Raw genomic sequence first — 11,066 nt, 5'->3', positions numbered from 1 at the left:
TTGACATGTTATTAGCTAGGTTTGAATAAGGTTTCATGAAAGGGGAAAGCTAACCTGCATATTACTCACAGCCATCAGAGCTTGATACAGCAGGAAAAAAATAAAAAATCAAAGTAGGGCAAAACCGTCATTTCACTGTCCTATGAACAGTACCCAAGTGAATAGCCTACAGAAAAAGGAGGACAGAACTGTCACTTTACTGTCCTATGAACATTACCCTTGTGAACAGTGAACTCATCTTTGGTATATAGTAAATAGTAAGCCATAGGAAACAGTGATTGAATGATTCAAAATATTGGTATAAAAATATACATGTACCTATGCTATACAATAAAAAGGGAAAAAATGGGACTAGAAAATCAAAGATATAATTAGTAGATTACAACTCTGGTGGTATCCTAAAATTAAAAAATAAATAAAGTTCAATTTCAATCATCAAAAAATTAAAAAAAAAGTTTAAGGGTTTCAATTTTTAGAGCGCCGTCCATGGCCAAGAGTCTCTGCACCTGCCTCCATCTTCGATGGAGGAAAATTCCGGCCCTTCCCATGGGGTCGCAGATATCGAGCACGGCTCAGTCCGTCCCACTTGTCTCTTTGTTTCTCTCATTAACGTCGAGATCGGGGGCTCTTTCTCCTTCTGTATTTGGTTCGCTTCGAGGTTTGAGGCCGAACTCCGTTCGGCTGCTAACTGAACTGGTGGCTGTTGGTGGTTGGAAGATTTGGGATCCAGGGCAGTTCACGGATTCGACTGAGCCAGGATTGGATCGGGTTCGGCTGGAGTTCATCCCCCACGGATAGCGGCGAGGGCGCTTTCAAATGGACCAGGTTGTTGGGACGGCGCTGAGGTGGTTGGGCGAGGAACTCGTGTTCGCCCATCGTGGTGGCGTGGATCTGCTGGCATGGGGCTGGTCGGGTTCAGGCTTGGCTAGTCAGAGCCCCTTCGATCTGAGAGGGAGTTGGGTATGGCGGCGCATCTCCACAATCCTGCTTCAAAACAAGATTAAGGCCATGGAGGGCAGGTGTTTGGCGTCGTGGTGACGAGGGTGGGATCGGCCTTCTCTGGTGGATTTCGGGTGGGGATATCGAAGCTGCCCCTCAGATCAGTGGTGTTTGGGTGCGGAGGCTCTCGGGTGCCCGGAGAGGAGCTGTTGCTAGGGTGCCCATGTGCTTGGGTGCCCTTATCAGATTCACATGGGCTTGGGCCTTTGTCAATGGTGCTTTGGCAGACTTGACTTTGGGCTCGGGCCGGATTTGGATCCGTATTTGGGATCATGGTCGCTTACAAATCCGGATCTTGGATCTGAGACAGTTGCTCATATTGATATGGTATTGGTTCTGGTTTTTAGGAGTTCGTTTGCTAATTTTTGAGTTTCTGACACCCTCGGTTACTTTTGTACTCCTGGTGGGCGAATCACCTCTTCTAGGTGATCATATCATCGGTTACGTTTACTATTACATTTACACTGCTTTTGTGACATGTGCAGTGCAGCGATGTCGTTCAACATCAAGTCACATCCTAGTTACCTTTCACTCTAGATGCGTCTGTGCATCTTATTATCATTTATTGTTTTTTCTTTATTATAGATGCGTCTGTGCATCTCGTTTTTCTTTATTGTTTTATTTCGATGCTTTTGCATCGCTCCATGTAACCTTCTGTTATAATTTAATATAGTCTGTCGTCTTTCCTTAAAAAAAAAAAACTCCAGTTTTATTTGACCTCTTTCTGAATATGACTTCAAAAAAATCTAGAAATAAATATATACTATAAAGAATATAACAATGAGTAGCTTGGCATGAATATATGCACGGAAATTCTAATAGAACTAGAACGTGCATACGTACTACATACTTAGGAAACATGACCTTCGATTTTGATAGAAGCTCTCGTCCATACAGAGTGAAGCACTCCAAAAGTATCACGATTCATGACTAAGGTCTGTGCGTTACTCCTTTGGTTTCACCACACCCCATTATAGATGAAGGCAAGTTTCCCAACCTGTTTATTCCTTCTGCAAACACCACACCCATTCCCATATAGAAATGAGACTCTATATGGCAATGGAAAGCCCACACACCTGGATTATCTGCCCTGAACCTCAAAGCTGTCCAACCGTATGGATGAACAGGCACAGTGTTCTTCATGATAGGATTCACCAAATTGTACTTCTTTGGGTCATTGTTGATGTCAAACTTTCCTTTCCCATATCCGAGTACCCAAAAATCGTGACCATGCAAATGCCACGGATGCGTCTCGCTGTTGTTCGGAGTCATGGTGTTTGCATTTTGCAGGATTATGTCCACTGTTGTGTTGAACTGGAGCCTATAAATCCCATCACTTGTTGTAGCATTGCTGTTGTTTGCCTTTTTGTAGATGTCATAGTTCACAAAGTCATACCCTTCCGGCGGAGGTGTTTGATCAAATGCATCAGTGAGGTTTTGTTGAAGTGCAATGAGGTAAGGTGTGTGAGGAAGAGTGAATGAGACATTATTCACCGACCAGCGAGTATTGCCATTTATCTTGTTTTGGGTGTTAAGGAAAACAATGACTCTGTCTGGGCTTTGGGGAGGGGTGTGAATGAAATCTCGGTGTGCCTTAATGGCGAGGCTTTGATTTAGTCGGGGCTGAACATCATTCCAAGCCGGCCCTGCTGGTGGTACTGTAGGAGGAGATCTTCGAGGATGGTTAGGATAGTAATTCAGAAAGGCTAAACCAGGTGCGGTGGTGGTGGTGACATTAAGGGTGTTGGTGGTGGTGGCATTTCGGCTAACAATGTTGGTTGTCATCCAATAATTTCTTGAAGGGTCTTGGTCTGCTTTTATTAGAACCGAATATGTCTCACCGGAATATATGAACAGGTTCTTTACAACAAATGGCTCTACATAATGCCCATCTGCTTCAACCACTGTCAAATTATGACCCTGCATCATAGAGTTTCAATGTTTATTGTATGCTTCTGGTAAACAATTTGCAAACAGAAAATTTTCTACAATATCGTGTTATGTTATGTTGTCAAATTGTACATGTTGTTAATAAGTCCTTTTATATAAACTTCGTATCTATATTGATAATGTGACAGCATAACAAATTAGCATTAGCGGATCAACTTATACCGCATAATATGTATGGTTGGAAATACATGAACATATATGATTTACCTCTATTTGGAAACTGAGGGCTGATAGAGCAGTCAAACTAGCAATCCTTAGTCGATAAGTTTTGCCAGGGACTACAGTCACTGCATAAGGAGAGCAGTCAGGACTAGTTGTGTTACAAACAGCAGGTTCTAAGGTTGGAGTGGCGATGCTAGAGCAGTTGAATCTTCCTTTGCCTTGTATCAAAAGTGACTGAAATTTACAAGAAAGGAAAACTGATTAGCAACCAGAGTTACAATGGGAAATAGTGGTTAAATTTATTACCAAAACTGTTGATGGAAGTTACCTGAGGTTCCCCAACCCAGACAAAAGGATTGGAAGATAGTCCGACCGCATGTTCATAAGTGCTTTTGTGGTACCAATCATTGAGTATGATGCTTCGATCATAATCGTAGAGGAAGGGCTCGGATTCTCCTTCAGGAAGCGCTACTCGAATTGATCCATATAAGCCAGCTTCTCTTTGCATTCCATAGTGAGCATGGTACAGATAAGTTCCAGGCTATAAAAAGGTAAATCATATAAAGATCAGTATAACTTGAACTTGATTTATGAATAGAGTGCTTAATTTTGATAGTTTCAAAAAGGGTCATCGACTCAAAGCACTAAAATGAGCAAAAATTATCCCTCACTTACTCCAACAATAGATTTTTGGGGAAATGATCATTTACCCGATTTTAGGCTAAAAATTGCCCACTTGCTCCACCAACTGTTTTTTACCCAAAACATTATAAGGGATTATTTCCCCTTTACCCAATTAATTCTTTTTTATTTTTTTTTAGACTTTTTTGCCCTCTCCTTCTTTTTCACTTAGAGGGAGAAGTCATCCTCCACCTTGCCGGCCTCCGGTGACCAGTGGCAGGGCGCCGGCGACAGGTGACCGGAATCCGGCGAACGGTGACCGGAATCCGACGACCGGTGACTGGAATCCGGCGACCGGTCCCTAATAATATCCAGTAACCATATTATTGCCCCCCAGTAATCATATTATTGCCTCCCAAAAATCATATTATTGCCGTCCAGTGAATTGTATGAACTCCCAAAACCAAAATAAATACACTACAGGCACAATTGATCAATTTATAATCATATTATTGGCTCCCAATAATCATATTATTGCGCCCCAATACAAAGTCCAATGTTTCTACTGTCTCCCAATAGACCACCAAAAATGCACCTTTTTGTAGGATTCACAGATAATTTGACTTTAATACACAGAAAACAACAGGTAACTTATCAAAACACCACACTATAGTGATCCCTGTCCCTCATATCAAAGTCTACTGGGGACCAATAATGTGTCTACTGCCCCCAGTAGACCATCAAACAAACCCCACAGTTACATTGCAATTCCTTCCTCATTCTCAGGGTTCACAGTGTACAAAAAAAAAAAAAAGTGCTATGGACACCCAAAAATTGCTCTGGGCACCCAAGAGTGTGAAGCCGGCCCCTCCTCCTCCTCTGCCGGACGATGACGACGAGCGCGCCAAGAAGAAGCACAAGCTCATCCTCGGAATCAAACACCAACAACAAAATCGCAAACCTGGGATTGAGGATCTTAGGTTGGCTCCCTTTCAAGGTGGTCTCGGCGTCTCGGGCTGTCTAATCGGATTTGGAATTGGGTCAAGGTCGGGCTTTCGTGTTTGAGGTCGACGTTGATCTCCAGATTTGTGGTTTGTCTTAGTGATTGGCACGGTGGTCCGGTGCTGCTTCTGATGGGGACAGGAATGGTTGCCTGTGCTCGATGATGGAGTAGCCAGCGGTGATGGCCGAGATGCCGCAAAGGAGGCTGTTGCCAGATCGACGACGGTGGTCTGGGTGAGGAGTCGGATGAGAGAGAGAGAGAGAGAGAGAGAGAGAGAGAGAGAGAGAGAGAGATATATATATATATATATATATATATATATATCGTTGACAGTGGTCTGGGTGAGGAGGGGATGAGAGAGCGAGAGAGAGAGAGAGAGAGGGGGGGAGTGTAATTTATGAATTAAAATAAGGGCGAAATTGTCAATAGCTGTTAGATTGGGTAAATGGGGTTAAAAAACTCTTAGTGGAGTAAGTGGGCAATTTTAAAGCTGAAATTGGATAAGTGGTCACAACCCCTAGATTTTTATTCTTACTAACCCAATTTAAATTGAAATGACAGTTTTGCCTTCAATCTAATTAATAAACTACAACCACACCTCACTCTCATCTCTATCTCTCATCCCGAACTCTCTCCTCTCTCTCGCTCTCTTCCGTGCGCGCCGTTGAGGCTCGGTGCTGACTCTCTCTGCCCTCTGCGCCATTATAGAGGCTCCACGCCGTCTCTGTCTCTCTCCTATCTCTCTCCTCCGCGCCGTTGTCGAGGCTCCACGCGGCGCCGTCTCTCTAGAGTACTGCGTTACTAGTAACTCACGAATCAAGAAGACAGATAGCAAAGTTGGATAGGCCTTCATCATTTTGGTACTAAGATTCAGTTTTGAGCGGGGCAGCGGGCGATGATCAGATCAGAACTTATTGCCGGTTTTATAGCCAATACGTATTCGGTTTTCTCTTCTATTCAATCCAATGTTCTAGAGCTTTAGTATAATTAATTATAGATGGTACCATGTTTGTTGACTTGTTCGGCGCCGATGCATAAAGTCCAGCTTTGCATTGTTAACTTATACCAAAAAAAAAAAAAAAAAGGCCAGCTTTGGATTAACAACTTTCCTTTTGTTTTTTGTATCAACAAAAACTTTCCTTTTATTTTAAAATCTAGAGCCTCTAATAAAAATAAATAAATTAAAAAAACTGAAATGATTCTTTGCTAGTTGGAAAAAAAAAAACAAAAAAACACCATGTCCTTGCTCTTTCTTTTATTTTCTTTTTGATAAAATAGGGCAGAAGGCCCATAAGGAAAGGGAAAAAAAGAAGAAAAAAAAGTTTTATTGGGTGCAATAGACATTTTGAATTAATGTAATTTTCTCGTTTTTTTTAATCAAATTTTTATTTATCTAAATTTATTAAGATTAGTTCATATTCCGACAACTGAAAATTCTATTGAGGGGCAATAGAGGTTCAATATTGCCCCTCTATTGCCCCCAATAGACTTCTATTGGAGGCAATAAACATTTCTGGTGGGCAGTGACCGAATTCTGGCGAAAGTTGGCCGGAATTCGGCGAAGTCTCTTATGGTTTCTCTCTCTCTCTCTCTCTCTCTCTCTCTCTCTCTCTCTCTTTAAGTAACAAAGGGGTGAGGGTAAAAAAAAAAAAAATTTAATGGGGTATTGGGGAAGACTTCCTTAGAGTGTTTTAGGTAAAGGGAAATTAAAAAAACTTAAGGGAGTTTCTATCCATACCTCCAAGATTGGTATTTGGACCTCTCTCTTTTTCCAAGTAATAGTTGACTTTGTCAACTCATATCAAATTACCAACAAGGACACAAGAGATGGGAGAAAAAAAAAATAATAAGAAGAACAACTTGGACAAAACTTTCTCCTCCAACATAAACCCTAAAATCATTAGCAACAGTTATTCTTTATCTCTCAAACGTCAATCTTGGTGGTGGGATTCTACTCCCCGACTCAGTGGTGAGATAGAATCTATCAAGCTTGATACCTAGTTAGAAAGTTATACCTAGTTTTAGCTTCTTTTCTGTCAGTTTTTTACTTAGAAATTTATACCTAGTTATCTAATAGAAATTTGAATATTTATGTTTGACCATTGAACAATCATATAATTTTCTACTTAGAAATTTATGCCTAGTTATCTAGTAGAAATTTGAATATTTTTGTTGACCTTTGAACAATCATATGATGATTATGCACATTCATATGTTCTACAGTACCTAGCTAACTTTTGAACTTTTGATATAACTCGTCAACGTCACATGCACAAGTTCATGGAAGAAACACTAAAATACATATGGAATTAAAGAAATAAAATAGTAGCGACAAAATTACGTGAGAGAGAGAGAGAGAGGCTACCAACTGGAGAATTTTTTTAATTTTTTTTAAGGTAAAATAGGATTGTGAATTGTTCAAAAATTGAAGGAGGTCCATTTACTGATTTTGGAGGTATGAATAGAATCTCAAAAAAAAAAAAAGACTTTTATTGATTTTATTGGGCAATGGGCATTTTGAGAAAATTAGGGAGGTGTAGATAGCATATTGGTTATTTTTAAAAGTAAGTTGGAGGTCTATTAAATGGAGAGGTCCAAATACCAATTTTGGAGCTATAAATAGAAGCTCCCAAAACTTAATGGGGTAAGTGGGAAAAAAAAAATCCCTACAAATGAGGTAAATGGACAAATACCCTTTCAAAAAAGTAGTCTCTATATATATATTTGTTCTGCTTATGTACCCATAAGGAAAAATGTGTTTTTGAGAACCACTTTAAATTGCTTATTGGAGAAGAAGCACCTGATTTCTAATGAATCTCTTCAATGTAAGTGTACATACTACTAGATCGTTCACTAGGTTTAGCAGTCAATTGGGGCCAGTAGGAAAGACCCAGGTACAAGACCACGGGCCGGGTTCGCATCCCATCGGGATGGTTCGCGTCAGGGAAGGCACCCTGGGCACAGAGGGGTCCGGACCTGATCAACGCAGTCTATCTAAATATACACCAAAAGGCTGATATAGCTGCAAGGGGACAACATGCGTCCCACATCGAAGATAGGACAAACCCATTTCCCTTGCTTGAGTATTAAAGCATCAGCACAACCATCTTTTACGGGTAATAACTCCTTCATCCACTATTTGTATAGTTCAATATATATATTAGTATCTTACTCAGGCATCGGAGGGATATAAACCGTCAGGTACGGTTTATCCCTCTAACGCTGTGTTCCTGGTACATGATCAAAGAGTTGGATCGGTACCCCACGCTGTATAGCATTCTGAGTGAGGTACCCAGAAAAAGCCACCAGAAACAGTAAGGGGTCTATTTGAGAATTCCTTTTCAGAATTGCTTTCGTTAAAAGCCAAAAAAAGAAAAGAAAATAAATAGAAATGCTTTAGAGGAAGGGCTACAAGCTTTTCTGTCCACAGTCCCTATCAAGCAGTTTTAACGTAAATAACTCATAAACAGAGCTCCTAAAGTTCATTGCAGAAAGTTCCAAACTTACCCTCTCAACAACAAACTGATATTTGAAAGTGTCTCCAGGCAATATTGGACATTGAGTCACTCCTTCGGTTCCATCACTCCATGGAGTTCCAATCTGCAACATGTAACAAAAACAAATTAGATACAAAACACTGGTTCGAAACACGAAATACTCGAGGTAATCAAATATAATGATAGAAATTTGGAGTATTGACGTACCTGTCTGATACCATGCCAATGTATGGCTACATTTTCTGTTAACAAACTATTCTTTAGCTCGACGACGACAGTGTCTCCCCGCTGAGCAAGTATGGTTGGTCCCGGAGTTTTGCCGTTGGTGGTGATAACAAGTTTCTTAAAGCAATCAGGGGACTTGTACTCATACTTCACCTCCCATTTGTAATGCCTAATCCTAGCCTCCACTGCTGGAATCTCAACCAGACAGCAGAAGAGTAAACACAAACCCAATAACTTAAAAATACAGCTATTTCTCTGTAAAAGCGCAACCATTTCTTAAAACTTTGGAGGACACTGATATTATATTTTGATGAAAGGGCTTTGGAGCTGCGCGCCATTTATAGTAGTCTTGGTCAATTTTGGTGGCTAAGCAACTTTGTCTTTTTTGTTCTTTTGCATGTGTAATAATTTGATGGAAATTCCTTTTGGATAAAGACGTCTTTGTTGTTTTTCCAAGTCAGACAGAAAATTTTTCTGTTCATAGCCAACTCTTGGCTGTTGAACAATTGGGTCCTTGACCCAAACCACTAAAATAAGTAAAAATTATCTCATCTATCCTAGCAAGAGATTTTTATTCTCACTTACCAATTTTAAAATAAAATGAATTTTGCCCTTCATATAATTAAAAAATTGCATCTATGCCACTCTTCTCTCTCTCTCTCTCTCTCTCTCTCTCTCTCTCTCTCCGATCTGCAATCTCCACGCCTGACGACGACGAAGAAACTCCGGTCGGAGCTACCTCGCCGGAGTCAAACTGCATCGAGAATGCAGAACTCAAACTCTGATCGAAGCTATCTCGTCAGAGTCCTCGAAGCCGTCCGATTGATCTGATCACCAATCCCGAGGGCCTTCTCCTCCTCTCGAAGTAGCGACGAACAATCTCAGCCGGTGCTCTCTCTCTCTCTCTCTCTCTCTCTCTCTGAGTTCAACGACTACGTCGGCGGCGTGCTTCGGCTTCCTTGCGATGTGCTCTCTCTCTCTCTCTCTATCTCTCTCTCTCTCTCTCTCTCTCTCTCTCTCTCTCTCTCTCTCTCTCTCTCTCTCTCTCTCTCTCTTTCCACGTCTCCGACTTCAAACTTGGTGACAAATTTCGATCCAGAAAGGATTGGCAAAGGTGAGGACCAAGGAGTTGGGGCCGACGTCGTTGTTGGATGGCTTCTTGGGTGCCCAAATCAAGTTTTTTTTTTTTTAATTTTTTTAAGTAATGGGGTAGAAGGAAAGAAAAAATATATTTTGAATGTCTATTGGAGGGAAATAGACGTTTTGAATTGATATAGTCTCTTCATTATTTTCTTTAATCAAAGTTTATTTGTCAAATTTTAAGAAGATTAGTTCTCATTCCAGCTATCGAAAATTCTATTGGGGGGCAATAGATGTCTATTGCCCCTCTATTGGGGGGTAATAGACGCCTATTATGGGGCAATAGACGTCTATTAGGGCAATAAACCTTTCTGACGACCTCTTTAGGGACCTCCGGAGAGGTTTTCAGAAAAGTTTAGTGGGCGGCGGCCGGATTCCGGCGAAAGTTGGCTGAATCTGGCGGTCTGTGACTGGGCTCCGACAAAGTCTCCTATGGTTTCTCTCTCTCTCTCTCTCTCTCTCTCTCTCTCTCTCTCTCTCTCTCTCTCTCTCTCTCTCTCTCTCTCTCTCTCTCTAAGTAACAAAGGGGTGAGGGTAAAATAGTCTTAAAAATAAACAAAAAACGAAAAAAAAAACTTAATGGGATATTAGGGAAGACTTCCTTAAAGTGTTTTGGGTAAGGAGGAATTAAAAAAAATTAATAGGGTAAGTGGGAAAAAAACCCCTAGAAATGGGGTAAATGGGCAAAAACACTAAATAATTTCTAGAAAAATAAAAGGCTCATAAACCTAGACACAAAAAAAAAAAAAAATCTTCACAGACAACTTCAAACTCGGTTTAAGATTCTCAAAATTAATAAACGTTGAGTCTTAAAACCCTAATTAATTTCATAAAGTAATAAAAGTTGTTCCAGGTAGGAATCAAAGATTGAGCCTTAGCTGAGCATAGTAACAGATATATGACATGTTAGTCTCTGGGTTATATGTTAAACAACGTTCTTACATTAATTCAAAGAAAAGAAAAGACTCATGTTAAAAATTAATTGACTTGACTTAAGCCTGGAGGGTCTCTTATTTATGGTCTTTTCAGTCAATGATCTACGTTTAATAAAAATATATAAACATATAGTTCTAAAAAGTTATGAGTGTTCAAGTAAATCCAGAATATGTGTCTGACCCAAACTCTACGTTACTTGACCTAGTGGTAATAAGGTTAGAATTAGAGATAATATCGGAGAATCTTAGAGATATCCAATTAATGTAATATTACGTTTCCTTGTACAACTCTGATTCTATGCCTTGTAACCCTCTATATAAAGAGACCTCTATTATCAATGAAAGTACGACTTAATTTTCTCCTAATTTCAGTTTTCCTTAAGCACATTATCAGCACGAAACCCTAACCCTGAAACCCTAAAATCATAGCCTTTAAACCTTAGCAACCACCGACACCCACCTTGAAGCTCTTGATCCCAAGAGCCCAGAACGGAAAGCTACTGAACCGGTCCTATGAATCATAAAATAATCCCA

General features: G+C 40.4%; 1 protein-coding gene across 1 annotated transcript; it reads right to left on the bottom strand.

Moving 5' to 3' along the window:
• Window positions 1–1,745: 1,745 nt before the first annotated feature.
• Window positions 1,746–8,758, bottom strand: LOC112188807 (L-ascorbate oxidase). Its single transcript, XM_024328013.2, has 5 exons — window positions 8,440–8,758; window positions 8,243–8,335; window positions 3,440–3,652; window positions 3,157–3,345; window positions 1,746–2,919 (listed from the first exon to the last, which is right to left on the bottom strand). Exons 1-5 carry the CDS (start codon window positions 8,728–8,730, stop codon window positions 1,930–1,932), a joined length of 1,776 nt encoding a protein of 591 aa, XP_024183781.1. The 5' UTR covers window positions 8,731–8,758; the 3' UTR covers window positions 1,746–1,929.
• Between the last annotated feature and the right edge of the window lie 2,308 nt (window positions 8,759–11,066).

This window comes from Rosa chinensis, chromosome 2, assembly GCF_002994745.2.
Source record: "Rosa chinensis cultivar Old Blush chromosome 2, RchiOBHm-V2, whole genome shotgun sequence".
Taxonomy (NCBI): Eukaryota; Viridiplantae; Streptophyta; class Magnoliopsida; order Rosales; family Rosaceae; genus Rosa; species Rosa chinensis.
The sequence above is the reverse complement of the archived record's forward strand: the minus strand, read 5'-3'. Positions and strand labels throughout refer to the sequence as shown.

Coding starts and splice junctions, on each gene's coding strand:
- LOC112188807 (XM_024328013.2), bottom strand. CDS start 8,730: ATGGTTGCGCTTTTACAGAGAAATAGCTGTATTTTTAAGTTATTGGGT. Junction 3,346..3,439: donor TCTGGGTTGGGGAACCTCAG/GTAACTTCCATC, acceptor TGTAAATTTCAG/TCACTTTTGATACAAGGCAA. Junction 2,920..3,156: donor CCCTCAGTTTCCAAATAGAG/GTAAATCATATA, acceptor TCTATGATGCAG/GGTCATAATTTGACAGTGGT.